The sequence below is a fragment of the Zootermopsis nevadensis genome, unplaced genomic scaffold (genome assembly GCF_977971745.1).
Source record: "Zootermopsis nevadensis isolate Lab colony 2312 unplaced genomic scaffold, Znev_1.0 Znev_ptg000003l, whole genome shotgun sequence".
NCBI classification, from domain to species: domain Eukaryota; kingdom Metazoa; phylum Arthropoda; class Insecta; order Blattodea; family Termopsidae; genus Zootermopsis; species Zootermopsis nevadensis.
The window spans coordinates 2,335,856-2,350,232 of NW_028259135.1; the positions used below are offsets into that span (position 1 = coordinate 2,335,856).

Sequence of the window (14,377 nt, forward strand, 5' to 3'; positions counted from 1 at the left end):
GCGAATAGGTTGATTTCAGTGTCCAATTTCCCTCCTCAGTCATGAACATTATATCCTCACGAAGTGTGTGATGTAGACTTAACGTAGACATTCGTTGTGTATTAGGCAGCATAAAGTGGAACTGTATCATAGTCCTTGAATCTAGTTGGTCCACTCAACCGACCTTGGTGTTCATTTGCTTACCCATATCTGCTGTTGGAGAGCTAATCTCAGTACGGACGTGAAGCCGAACCAAATAAAAAATTATCTCTTCATTTATTTCGATACATATTGTCAGTATTAAAAACTGTTTCATATTAAAGTAGTAGATTTTAACGAGGTGTATATTTGATGCTATGTAAAAATATGAGTTGTATAGAAAAGCGATGCATTTCGATATAAAGTAAGTAAAGTTGGTAAGTTCAAAAGCTATTGCCTGATATCCTAATTTAAGTCAGTTTTTTTTTCCATCGTGTTATATGCCTTGACCTTTAAAAGATAGCAGTTTCGGTGACGATTAACACCACTAGTAGGCTTCATGATTTGTTTGTTTATGTGAAAAGTGTCACTGGGTTAATATAACGTTCTAAATTGTTATCAGAAAAGAAGGGCAGCGAGGGACAGAAGAAAATAATATAAAATTAAAGGAATGAAAGAACATTGCGAGCTTTGATGTTGGGTGTTGTGAACACAGCAGTTTGTCGATAACACTGAAAGTGAGATGAACAGGATGGCTAACAAGTAAGTGATTTGATGTCAAGTTTTGAAGTTTTTACGGCGACTAAGATCTTGGGCGAGCAGCTGGATTTCAACGCAGTACAGACACTTTGATCTCAAGGCCAATATTACAGCATTTCCTCGATTTTAAGACGCCATCGATTGTAAGACCCACTCCGGTTTCAGAAATGCTAAAATGTGGAAAAATTAAGTGCGTCTTAAAAAATCGAAGAAATGCGGTGGCCGATTTTTTTCTTTGTTGACGTTGCTGTCGTTCAGTTCAGAATCTTTCATCTTCCGTGTCGTATAAAATAACATAACGATGGAAATAATTTTACGTGCTAATTTATGGAGATGTGAAACATGGTCTCTCGCGAAAAAGAAATTACGCAGTTGTAGGGTGCTGAAAGGAAGTGCTAAGGAGAATATTAATGCAGACAAACCGCCTTGATACCTTTTCTAAAATTTCGGCGTAATGTGTTGTTTTTTCTCGCGTTTTTGTAATATACCGCCAACAATATTTGGTATTGTATACAAATGGTTGATATGTTGTGTACTGAAGTCGTCGGCACATTTCCTGACAAGGAGATTGCCTCGTGAATGGGCACTTTTAGGGCGGTATCGCACTAGGATGCCATGGCGCAGCTGCCAGCATCTCGGCCAAACTTAATTTATTAATTTAGTAGTCATATAACGCACCTGGCATCCGTCTGGCAGCGCTTCCAACTTGCAATCGCTGCCAACCAAGATGCCAAGTTCAAATGCTACTGGCATCGCTGCCAAGGCCAAATCAACATCACATGACAGTCTGGCCAGTCCATTGACGTCCGTGCGTGAATGTGCTTGTGTGTATTTCTGTTTCTTCCAAACGTGGATAATTTCGACACCGAAAGATTGATAATTGAAATTCAGTCCCGACCATCACTATGGGATTCATCTGCTATTGAATACGCAAACCGGGACTTGAAAAAATGAAACTGGGTAGAACTTGTGGAAATATTTGGAGGAGGAGATTTATTTACAGTAGAAAAGAAAGAATTAGCTAAGAAGTGTTTCTATGACAACTTGATTTATAAGTTTTTTTGTTTAGCAATCTATGTATCTATCTATATATCACAAATAATGTGAATTAAGAAGAAACCTGCTTTTATAATGTTTTATTAAATAAAGTTTGTTCATGTAATATTACATGTGATTTGCAAGAACTGAAATATTTCAAATTCAATATTGGTATGGACGTGCAAAGTGTGTGTATGGAGAATTTTTTTTACTTATTTCTTTGTTACGGAATTGAAATTCACTCCAGGTATGTAGTTTTGATAAAGGTAAATCTAATTTTCTCAAAAGTGATAAAAGTGGACATTTCTCCTTGCTAATAGCCCTTCATTTCGTGATCTCATCTGTTCGCTCGACTGGCGTCGAAAGCTGGCAGCTGGACGCCATGGCATCGCTGTTGGTGTCGCTGCCATGGCATCCTAGTGCGATACCGCCCTTATGCCCATCTTGACGATTGTTTGCGAGCAGCAAGCCCTAGCTAAATGATATTTATTTTGTTCATGTTGTTCTCCAATTTAATCTTTTGCTAGAGGTTTTATTTTTACCAAAATACTTATGCACTTGGAACTGTTTTAATCAATGCTGCATATTCATGCATTATGCATCATATGCATGTATTAACATATGAGGGAGGGTTAAAATATAAGAAAAATAATCTGCAAAGATTTCTGCAATAAATTTGTAGTTTCATGTTAATTTTGTCTCCGTCTTTGATTTGGGCAATATTGGCCTTTACTTTTAAATCTAATAATAATAACAGCAACAACAAAACAGCACTAAAAACTATATATTATTATGATGATTAGTAAGAAGAACATGTAAATAAGCAATAAAGATAGTCAGTTCTTTATCATGTTTGATAACCTTATGTGTTATATGCGCAAATGTAGTTCAGAGGACAAAATGTAATTTGATTCATGTAACTTAATTTTATTTATGCTCTTGTGCTGTTTTAATTACTTGTACATGTGTTTCTTTTTAACTTTATTGGGTATTCTTTGAACATGAGATTTGTCCTATTGCAAAGCTTCTGCATTCGAAGGATGACGGAGCAAGATTTGAATCTACCACTCTATTATTTGAATGGTCTAAGTCTGTTAGGATGGCTGAAATCATATTAAAGTAGGAAATATATTTGAGATTTGTATCAGTATTTTACATAAACTGTCTAAAAATCACCATTTTCTTAATTGTTATGAAGATTTTGGAATACTTCATTCTTCTTATTTGCTATTTGTACATGGCGATAATGATGTAAAGGAGAATTTTTCCATTTGTAGGTCATGGATAGTTTTGTTAGTCCTTTAAAAAGGTGTTTGGATATTTCTGGCAGATTATAACTTGCTGTGGACATTTATAGTTGTTTATTTTTATAAATTTATATTTGCCTTTTACAAAAAAATCATCACACGTCAAGAGAAGGGTAGACTTTACTCCTTAAAAGGATGTTAATCCAGGCTAGTTAAAAAATGAAAGCATGATTTACAGTCTAGAAAAACTCAAGTGCCCAAGAAGTGAATTTGAAGGCTGTTACCGATGGCATTTTACTTGCTAGTTGCAACTTATTTCTCAAGTAGCCGAAAATGTTGCTTTTCGAATTGTGGCAGTATAAGGGATTTTAACTTTTTTTATGGCAGTGAGAATTCAAACTATGTAGACTTCTGAGTTGTTATGACATGCAGTCTTCAGGAAGATGAAGACAGCCTGTTCCCCTGAAATTTCAGTGTTCCAACAATATTTGTCTTTGTATTTTAAACAGTCAATAATAACTAATGAATGTGCGTGACCGTTAGTCCTTTGAAATTTGAAATCCATCTAAGAACTTAAAAATTCAGTTTCTGTCTCAAGGAAAAGTACAGTACATCTCAATTACAAAGAGCATTTGGTTAATATGGTTTAAGGAAATAATCACTGTTTACTCTGAAATTTATATGAAACCTGTAATTACATTCTATGAGTAAAATTCATAATTACTGAATGTTAAAATGAGTGGTTCATCTTATATCATCAGGTGATTCTATCGGAATTCAACAAATTTCAGAAAAACCAGTGGCATGCATTATCACCAAAATTCTGCATAACACAAGCCAAAATAATATCACCCCACAACTTCTGTTGTGATATCATACAAAATTTCATGAAAATTTAATGAGTGATTTGCATTTGGAACCAACAAGCTTCTAGATTATCTCCTCATTATGTGCCAACATGAGGAAAATTGCATGTAAGTTGCCATGATGTCAGAATTTCATGTATACAGGGACACATCATACATTGGATATAAACCTAGCTACTGGCACAAATTGGGGACGGAACCTTTGTCCTACCTGACAGTCGGACAGCTGGTTGAGATTGCAGCAAAGCGCTGGGGTGTCAGAGAGGCACTAGTGTCTGTCTTTCAGGGTCACCGCATTACCTTCAGTGAAGCACACAACAAGGTACGCTTCATCAGAAATAAGTAGGGAAGGGTCTTAGCACAAATATTTTTCAAATGTGTTTTGTGCATTCTTTTCGTATCTTATTGGTTTTGTTGTTCATTTATTGCATGCAGAATTATGTAAAAATGACCACACTGCAGATGTCACACAGCACATAAACAAAAATAATTTCTGCTATAAAATCTTCTCAATCACCCATGTCAGTGCTGAATTCAAAAGCAATGTTTTGGAGACTTATTCAGTGTCCATCATTGGAGTCAGTGTGACACATTGAGTGAGTGAGTCATTAACTTCATGGAAATAATGATTTGACTCTCTTAACTTCTATCTGGTGATTTTGTATGGCTGTAAAAGTAATAAATGCTACCCAGATGGTTTTATATCTGAAGACATGTAAGCAGTTTTGTTGAATGCAGTTAATGTTAAATATTTACTTCTGCAGGACATTTCTCAATACTTGATATGATATAAATCTTACATAATTTTGCATTGAAGATAAATCGTTCTGTAATGTTCTCAGGCAGACCGCCTTGCTGCAGGGCTGCTGCAGCTGGGACTCAACCCTGGTGATCGACTGGGAATCTGGGGCACCAACTCTAGCCAGTGGTACATTTCCAGACTGGCAGCAGCAAGGGGTGGATTCATAGCTGTGAGTAGGTGTAAGAATAGCATTAGGGCAGCAACAGCTTTAATGCATGTCCAAACCAGCAAATGACTTCATTATTCAGTGTAACCCTTGATGTTTTTATTCATCTGGTGAAGAAATTCAGGATACTATTAAAAGTTTGTGCTAGGTAAATAAGTTGTGTGAATGAAAACTTGATGTAATTAGCTTGGGATTATGCCTAATGGGTAGCTTTGGTATTAATTGTGTTGAATCTGTGGGTACCAGTATCGGAGAGTCAGTTGGCTGGTTTTGGTTTGTAAGTTTGTAATCTGGTAGTTATTCTGCCACCATTTTAATTAGGTAGAAAGGCTGTCAGCTTATCCGGTTGTTTCGTAAATGTTCATAATGCATATCTTGTGATTTGGGGTAGCTTTGGTGGCTCAATTAGTGTGTAAGCTGATTGGTTTGTTAGTGACTGATTCAGTCACTCAGTTATCGACAAATGTCTGCATAATACCTCACAGGTTCAGATTGACCCTGCCTACCAGACACTTGAACTGCCGCACAGTCTCAACAAAGTGGGCGTCAAAATTCTTATCTGTTCAGAGTTCTATAAGACCAACAGCTGCTACAAGATACTGCAGACTGTGGTACCTGAACTGGTCAGCTGCCCAGAATCTGGAGTCTGCCTGGAAAGTGCTAAAGTTCCATCACTGAAGTCTGTGATCATCATGAGCTCTCAGCAGTACCGGTAAGTAGAGTAGCAAGTGTGGGCCTCCTAGTTTAAGTTTTAATGTTGCAGTGTGGGTGAAAATAACATAATAATATTGATGTACTTTATATACAGTGAAGTGGCTCTATCTCGGAAACCTTTCGGAATAGGACACGTGTACATGTATACTTTTTTGCTTAGAATGACTGATATTATGACCTCCCAGAATATTGATCTTTCCTCCTGGGACACTCCGTATATATAAATATTTTTTTTTTTACAAAATAATTTCCCTTTCTGTCCTTCATTAAAGTTCTAATACACATCAGTGGCCACAGATTTCTTGGTGTCACACATTTTGTCATATGGTATATCAAGAATGGCATTTCAGAAGGTACATTCATATCCAAAATAAATATATGCATATTTAATACAATAACAATATGTATCTTTACTTGTCTGTACTGAATTTGTGTTCAATGATATGTTCGTTACAGAGGAGCTCACAGATTTGATGATGTTATATCATCAGCAAGTCCTGAATCTCTGAAGAAAATTGCAGCACTACAGACTCTTATACAGCCTGATGATGGCTGTACCATCCAGTATTCTTCTGTAAGAACTTTGTGAATCAGCCATCATTAATTCACAAATAAGTTAATAATATAGTATAATGCAATATAAAACAGCCATAATGCTCTAATACCGCAGTACATTATCCTTAGATTCAAAGACTTCTTAGAAAGTGTATAAGTAACTAGTGCTTTGGACCACTGTGCTACTCTACGTTGCACTGCTGTAGTCATAAAGGTGGCGATTGACTAGTAACATTTGCCTGTAATGTAACGTGTTACAAATCGAGCATTACACAAGTGAAGACAGCGAACAGAGCCGCTCGATGTGAGCCGCTCACGCTCGCTCCATCGTGTTGTCGGTTTTTTCGCGAATCCCTTTGAGTGTTACATTACAAGTCAGTCAGTCAGTCGAGCGGTGTCGTAACGAGCATTCACGAGTTCTTTAGATAAGAGTAGCGTATTAAATGAAACAAAGATAACACAACCTCCACGTCCGACATATTGAATGAAATGAATGGAGCACACACGAGCACAGTCGAGCCGAGCGTTCAAAACGAGCATTCGATGCGCCTCACCAGTTGTGGTGTAATGTAACATGCTCGCCGCGAATGTTACATTACGAGTAAATGTTACAAGTCAGTCGCCACCTTAAGAGTACTTGACTATTATATTCACCTTTCATGTTGATACATCATGTATTTATGTATCATGCAAATGCTTCAGTTTTCCTCTCTTATTTCAATTCAGGGGACAACAGGCTTTCCAAAAGCAACTTTGGCAACCCACCATAATCTGGTCAACAGTGCCATCATCTCAGGGAAATACTTGGAACTTAATGCAGAGGTTGTATAGATATATATGTATAGTATCTATGTTAATGACAGTATGCGAGCAACGTTCATTGACAGTGCATGACAGATAAAGGAAAGGAATTGCAAACAACTGATACAGTAAAACTTTTGTTAATCAGAAATCCATCTTTATCAGAAAATATCTCTAAACCCCTAAGACATATAATTTACAATAACAACTAAAATAATTCATATTTCTACTTTTGTCCTTTGTCGCAGGCAACTAGGCATGTAATTTGTCCACAATTCTGTCATGTGACTGGAAGTCTTGGTGGTATTATTTGTGGCCTCTGCTATGGCAGCACTGTAGTACTTCCGGCACCTACTTTTGATCCCATAAAAACACTGGCCGCTATTAAGGAAGAACGGTAATTGTATTTGTTGTTATTACTTAATTCACAGACATACAACTAGTCAGTATGTTTTATAGACATCTGTGAAGCCATAAATGCGTGGATTATCTTAATATATTTCTGTAATATAAAATTCTGTCTGCAGTATTATTATTCAATAATTTATCAGTTATTGATTGATTGTTTTTGAGCTGAATTATACTTATCTCAACTGCATAGTATTAAATGCTTGTATTATTTTAAATGATGAATTTGCAGAAGATGTGGAAGGAAATAGTTTTGGCTTGTTTCATGACATTATCCAAACTTTCTTTACTGAAGGAAAATAATGTGAGTCTGTCTGTTAGCATTTTTCATCTCCAAAACTTCTGAATTGTTTTTTAATGGTCTACTGTGAAATTTGTTTTCTTTTGTTATTCTAGTTTCATTATATCTGTAGATGGTTAGGCTCTCAGTAGTAGACTCGTATCAGAAATAAACATCAAGGCCAGCACAAGATAAAACCCTGAAGTATCCAGCCTACAACTTTTGATGTATCGTTGCAAATGTATTATAAGAAATATGTGCATAATTCATTGTTAATAATATCTTACCCTTAAACCAAGCACTTTTTGAAAACATTATTATTTTCTTTGCTTCAGTTCTTTATTAGCTGTGGCGTTCAGTAATTTTCACGGCCATAAGCTATCCGTGAATAAGAAAAGGCTGCTCTTTAGTTTAAATGATAGAAAACAGCTGCATTGCTATTATTTTTGCAGGTGTACCAACATTATTGGTTCTCCATCCTTGTATGTAGACCTGATAGGCAATGCCAAGAAACTTGACATCACCTTGACGACACTCAGGGTGGGCTCAGTTGGGGGTTCCTTGTGCACCAAGGAGATAGTCCAGGGCATGTTGGACACACTTAACATCAAGCGAGTCTGTGTGAGTGAAGGGGATTTATTGTTTAGAGTGTTTTAAAATGATTCAAAATTAAATAAATTCAGGAGTTTTAGTTTTAGGAAGTCACATATGCTAAATTAAGGACAGCATTATGGAGGATTTTCCATAATGAAGAATTTAGGAATTTATACAACTTACCTAGTATTGTTAGCGTAGTCTAAGCAAGGCAGATATGTTGGGATGGGAACATATGAAAATTATGCAGAATGTTGGTAGTGAAACTATTAGGCGTTGGTCACTTGGAAGAATGAGTGTGTTGGAGGAAAATATTAAAACAAGGTTTTTAAGAAGTGGCCTGTGCTGAACTGTTCCGGTGTTGGGCTTTGATATTAAGAGTGTTGCACCTTTGGATTCTGCTAGTATGTAGTCAGTCGGTTAGTGTGCTAGTCATGATTATGTTCACAGCCACTGTATGGGATGACGGAAATATCTGTCGTCTTCATGGGGAAGCCGGGTGACAGCGTGGACAAGATGACTTCAACTGTAGGAAGTATCTGCGATCATATGGAGGTCAGAATTTACTGATACTTATGTTCATTTTTGGATTACTAACTCCTTTATACAGTTTATTATTGATCACTGACAGTTATTCAGCTATACGTTAAATTTTCTGTTTTTCTAGAACCCAAATGGCCATTGCTGTTGTCACATAAACATGCCTTTACACTGTAGCTTTAAAAGAATGTCAAATGGAAAATGTTTTGCACAAACCTTATAGAAGTAACGTAGAGAAAGATTTGAATATATATGTATGTATTGTTTAATCAGTCAGGCACATCAGTAAATGACGGAACAACTGACCAGACATCCATCTTCATAAAGTAATTTATTAATTTACAGGCAAAAGTTGTGGATGAGAATGGGCGGGTGGTTCCAGTGGGTTCAGGAGGAGAACTCTGGGTTAGAGGTTATTCAGTCATGCAGGGTTACTGGGGTGACAAAGAAAAGACATCCGAGTTGATTGGACCAGATGGATGGACCAAAACCGGGTAAGAATTATATCAGCTGTTGCATATATAACATAAATAGTAAAGTTTCTTGTTTCCTTGTGGCTGTGAGATGGGAATGATAGCAGAAGAGATCGTAGTGGCAACATGATTATAAATCTGCTGGGAAACATTACCATGAATTTACTGTATTAGTGTATATGATGTGAGAGTTTTACTGTGCACCACTAATCAAGCCATTATCTCTTGTTTGACTATATATAATTTTGGCTTGCAATTTATTTTATACAAAGGGCATAGTAAGCATCAATTATTTTATATTTACTAATATGACCACACATAAACTCCCCAAATTCAATCTGCAGTTATTACTAAAGCAATCTCCATACTCCCTTAGAAGTAAGTCCCTAAAGTGAAGTATTTGTACTGTACTGCCTGCCGGTTAAGAAAACTCTTACACAGTTCAGCCCAGTTTACTTCTCTTATAAAGGAAAGGAATGTTATTTTGAAGATTTCTGTCTTCTGGGTTGATATTTATCGCCCTGATGACGGAGGCAGTATGACCTCAGAAACGTTGGTAAACATCGACCAGACTACACAGTGCAACAACTCAGAAGGCAGAAACCTTCATACTCACCGCTGTGAAAACCTCAAATCTTACATAATGTTATGTTACCATCACATTTGTTTCCATAAGATTTTTTTTAAACAACTGGCAGGTGTTAAAGACTTCTTATATGCACGCAATGCCGATGAAAGCCATCTGACTCTTACGCTCGTATTTTGTAATTTCTTATCATTACAAATACCAGTGTGGCAGCCATTCTGTGAGACTGTTTCTTGATAGATCAGCTTAAATGATTACTCATACACTTTTAATTTGGTGGAACTGCAGGGACAACTTTGTGCTGGATGAGGATGGATGTGGGCGGTTCTTGGGCCGATTCAAGGACATGATTGTAAAAGTTGCTGATAACATTTTTCCAATAGAATTGGAGGAATTCTTCTTGAAGCATCCAGATGTCCTGGAGGCTGTGGTAAGACAGGAATAAAAATACTTGTTCAGTGATGCTGTGAGAAAGATAGCTTGGTCATTGAAGTTACTGACTTCGTGTTGAATGACTGAGACTTTCAATCCTCAGAAAATTTTGTGTTGTTTCTTCAGAACCCTCCTACATTGAGGCAGTGTATGCTTGTCTGTTCTTTGACTGGTTTAGCATCTCCAGAAAGGTGATATAATAGGTGGATCTCTAACTCAGCCTCTTTATGTACAAGATGTCCCAGCAAAATGTATACACATATTCAATGAAAGAGTGAAAGACATTTTAATGAGCTAAACCATTGCATATGTCAGCATTGGCACTTGGAGAATTAGCAAGTTGCAGCGTAGGTGTTCAAAATGACCACTGCTAGTTTTGCGGCACAGGTGACTGTGGTGATCGTGAAGCTACGAGCAGCCAACATATTGTAATGAGTATGCATCTTTTTTAGGACACCGTATATATTGTGACTGGTGGTCCAACTATGAAACTGTATGGTTTTTGCTCTGGTCATTTCACTAATTGTCAATTACAAGATTAGCTTCATTAGACACTTCCAAAGTTAAGATTTAAAACAGTTGCTGTGCCTTTTGCTAGAAATACATGTCATCAGTTAATTACGTACACTGTTTTAAAAAGTGGTGCTGATGTTTTTTGTTTAGCGGATAAACAGTTTGTGTGTCACTAAAATTAAATACGTCATATAGAGTGTTTAAGTCTTGGAAGTTTAACCACCAGTAGTTCCACCTGGACAGTTTGCGAAGTTATAGTTTAGGTTTATCACGCTGGGTTATAATGTTGTTATATTTCTACGTGGCACAAGATTTATCATATCCCTGAGCACCACAACTCTTATGAAAATATTATCACATATCCTGCATCTGCCAGGAATTTAGAGTTCATTTTCTCCTTTGCAATTCAGCTGACCTAATTTTGGTAATATGGTTGTCATATGCAGGTGTTTGGAGTACCAGATACAAAAGTTGGAGAGGATATCTGCTTGTATCTTCGTCTGAGAAGTGGAATCAACCTTACTGATGAAGACATTATCAGCTATTGCAAGGACAAGGTGACAGATTCATTGTATACTAACTTAATGGCAGGAATCCTAAACCTGTCTCCTAATCTTTCCAGATTTATTGCCTGGTCAGCTAATTGACCTGGTTGTTAAATTGTTGTTGTTAATCGGTTCGGCTATTGGGATATTTTTTGGCTAGTGGTTGGCCGTTTGGTAAGTCAGCTACTTCTTGAATTAATGAGAAATCTATGAGGTCAGTATAAAATTATATAGAATCCTTTGCATTTCATGAGGCCATTTTTTTTGTATGATGAATTTTTATGCAACAACTATAATTGAAACCACTTAAGTTGTATATGTTTCAATAAACTTGGCTTGTATTGATACTGCAGATTTCAGAGTATCGAATTCCCCGGCACATCAGGTTCGTTACAGAGTTCCCAAAGACATCAATGGGGAAGATTATGAAGTCTGTTCTTCGTGATGCACTAGTAAGAGAGATCCAGCAAGTTCCAGGTGAGTTGCACTGAGAAGCAAACCCAGGGAATTGCTAATGGTTGACAAGATCAGGGTGAGGGTCTGGGTGGTACTTTGGGGACGTAGATAATGGGTAAGTTTACATAGTAAAGTTCATTTGCAGTATTAAGGTACAATTTGGCTGCACGCGACAGAGACAAGCGACCGAGGCAGGCGACAGAGTTACGAGACCGAGACTGGTCGCTTCCTGTCTGCTCTCTGTACAATCGTATGAAGTACAATTACGAGCGCGAGACAGAGACAAAGCACAGGAGACCGCTCTCGGACCAGTAGTGTCTCGCGACGGGCTCAGGCAGCACGTGTGTTGTTGAGTAAAATAATGGCAGAAATTACATTTACTGGTGACCAAGATGAGCAATTGGTAGAATTAGTAGTAGAAAATGATAAATGATTCTTTATTAACAGACAGAAAGATCCTTCTTCACGTCTGGTTTTGAATATTGAACTCGTAGGTTTTCTTTGTTTCTTTCGCAACAAATAACACAGCAACACATCATCTTCTTCTTCGAGTAACCTTTTTAGAAGCATTTGTGTACTCATTTTTCACAGAATATGTGCACGTATGTCTCGGTCGTCACCTCAAAAGTGTGTGGCGACAAGCTGCGATGTGTCCGTCTCCCATCTCTGTCGCCTGCCTCTGTCGTGTGCAGCCAAATTGTACCTTTAGATAAGGCATCTGATGTATCGTAGCATCAGATGCAGACAGTCATCATAATGAGAAAGTACATGTTTCGATATGTTTTGTACATGCTATCTAAGGTCCTTAAATAATTTAATTTGTTTTTTCTCCACAAATATTTGAGTTACTCCTTTGTTCAGACCACTTTTTAAGGACTTTTCATAATGTTAAGCATACTCTAAACCCATAATTCATATCAGTCATCCATATCAAACAGAAGTAAAAACTTGTAGGATTTATGTTTCATTTTGATGTGCTCCATAGGCATTGAGGGTGTATCCAGAGCTGCAACTACTCGACCTGCCTCGTAGTGCCCTCTCCTCAGGATGATGCGACTGCAGATGTATTCACCACCTGGCTCTGAATTACAGAAACTGCCCACACGACATTCATCGTTACCCATCCAGAAGCTGACGGTGAATCTTCTAGCCGTGAAATTTCCCTTTCATGGAACCTGAATTTTAATTAATGTGTTCACAAGAGCCTTTAACTGGGCCTTATCATAAGTCAGATGAATCTAGTCCATATCCTCACACCACATCTCTTCAAGATATATTTTAATATGATCATCTATGCTCGATCACCCAAGTAATCTCTTTCGTTTAGTTTTTCCAAGTACAATTATTAATGCATTTCTTAGTCCTCACCCCCACATGTGTACTCTAAGCCCACCCACTTCATCGTCCTTGATTTGGTCACTCTAATAATATCTTATGAAGACCACAATTTATGACGCTTATGAAACTGTCTCAATTCTCCTGTTAGTTCTATCTTAAATCAAAATTTCTTCCCAGCAACCTGTTCTTAAGCACCATTTCTTTTGCTGAAAATATGTGTACAGATTAGCGGCCGTATCTGTTAGTTCCGAACACTTACGATAGCCACCTGAACATAATCGGTTAAGGTTGAAACATGTAGTCGATTGTGTGTAAGATCTGAGGTTTTTCACAGCGGTGAGAATGAAGACTGAAATCTTCATGCAGTGGATTGAGACTATAATAAAACGTTTTGTAGATGGGCTGTTAACCTAACAATAGTTATACACATTTTAGAGGAACATATGACCTCTCTCTTCAGGGTGAAGTGATGAGATGTTGATATTATAAAGAACTTTGGTAATAACCTACAAGAGTACAGTCGATATACCGTGTGGTCTTGTAACCTTTTGGTAAAGCCATTCTGTGTTATTCATTGTTCTGTTGAACCTTGAGCTCCAGGTTATCTGTAAGCAAGACTTTTACAAATATTGACAGACTTCAAGGTAGATAAAAACTTGTGCCGTGCACTAAATTATCTTATCATGAGTCTGGTTTGGTGGTGAGAGAACGAGAGTCTTGCGACCTGCAGAAAACATCACAGAAAGTAAAAGTACCCATGCTGGCATCAAACTCTGAGGTAAGTATTGTTTTGAAGGTTAATTCCTGTTTCGTTTCATGTACAGTTGAACTCTTGTTAGTCCAGCGACTATGGTAAAAAAATGGCCTCCATGTTTTTATTTACTGACCTTGAGAGAAGTTATTGACAAAAAACAATGTTTTAACACAGGGATGTGTGTCCTTATTTTGTTGTTAAAATTGTTATTCTAAATTTTTTGTGAATTGTGGATAATTGATACAGGGTTACGTTATCTTATCAAATATTCCATCGAGATGGAGAAGGCAGAGAATTGGGTCATATTGCGACTAACCAGCTATTGATTGATTGAATGATTCATTCATGGGATGATAACCAGTTTAGCTGTACTTCTAATTCTCAACACATTTAACAAATCTTAAACCTAATCTAATTTGTAAACTCTGTATACCTCAAAACTAAGTATATAATCTGTATTGTTTTTCATTTTACAATTATGAAATATCAAAAAGTCACATACCTTCATTAAACCTTCCATTTATAGGTGAAGTGAATTGCACAATTGTCCCA

At 37.1% G+C, this 14,377-nt stretch overlaps 1 protein-coding gene across 3 annotated transcripts; it reads left to right on the plus strand.

The window, feature by feature from the left end:
* The first annotated feature begins 203 nt into the window (after nucleotides 1-203).
* On the plus strand, nucleotides 204-14,293 carry LOC110834540 (medium-chain acyl-CoA ligase ACSF2, mitochondrial). 3 transcript variants are annotated; one of them, XM_087358410.1, is made up of 15 exons: nucleotides 204-382; nucleotides 581-720; nucleotides 4,013-4,190; nucleotides 4,711-4,839; nucleotides 5,322-5,548; nucleotides 6,007-6,124; nucleotides 6,832-6,927; nucleotides 7,155-7,303; nucleotides 8,047-8,215; nucleotides 8,639-8,743; nucleotides 9,074-9,222; nucleotides 10,076-10,217; nucleotides 11,179-11,289; nucleotides 11,631-11,754; nucleotides 12,719-14,293. In XM_087358410.1, the coding sequence occupies exons 2-15, from the start codon at nucleotides 701-703 to the stop codon at nucleotides 12,763-12,765; spliced, it is 1,764 nt and encodes a 587-aa protein (XP_087214536.1). In that variant the 5' UTR covers nucleotides 204-382; nucleotides 581-700; the 3' UTR covers nucleotides 12,766-14,293. The 3 variants fall into 3 exon arrangements, with proteins under 3 accessions (XP_087214536.1, XP_087214546.1, XP_087214540.1); XM_087358420.1 differs by lacking the exon at nucleotides 581-720 and having other exon boundaries at nucleotides 220-382; XM_087358414.1 differs by lacking the exons at nucleotides 204-382; nucleotides 581-720 and adding an exon at nucleotides 2,627-2,874.
* The last annotated feature ends 84 nt before the right edge of the window (nucleotides 14,294-14,377 follow it).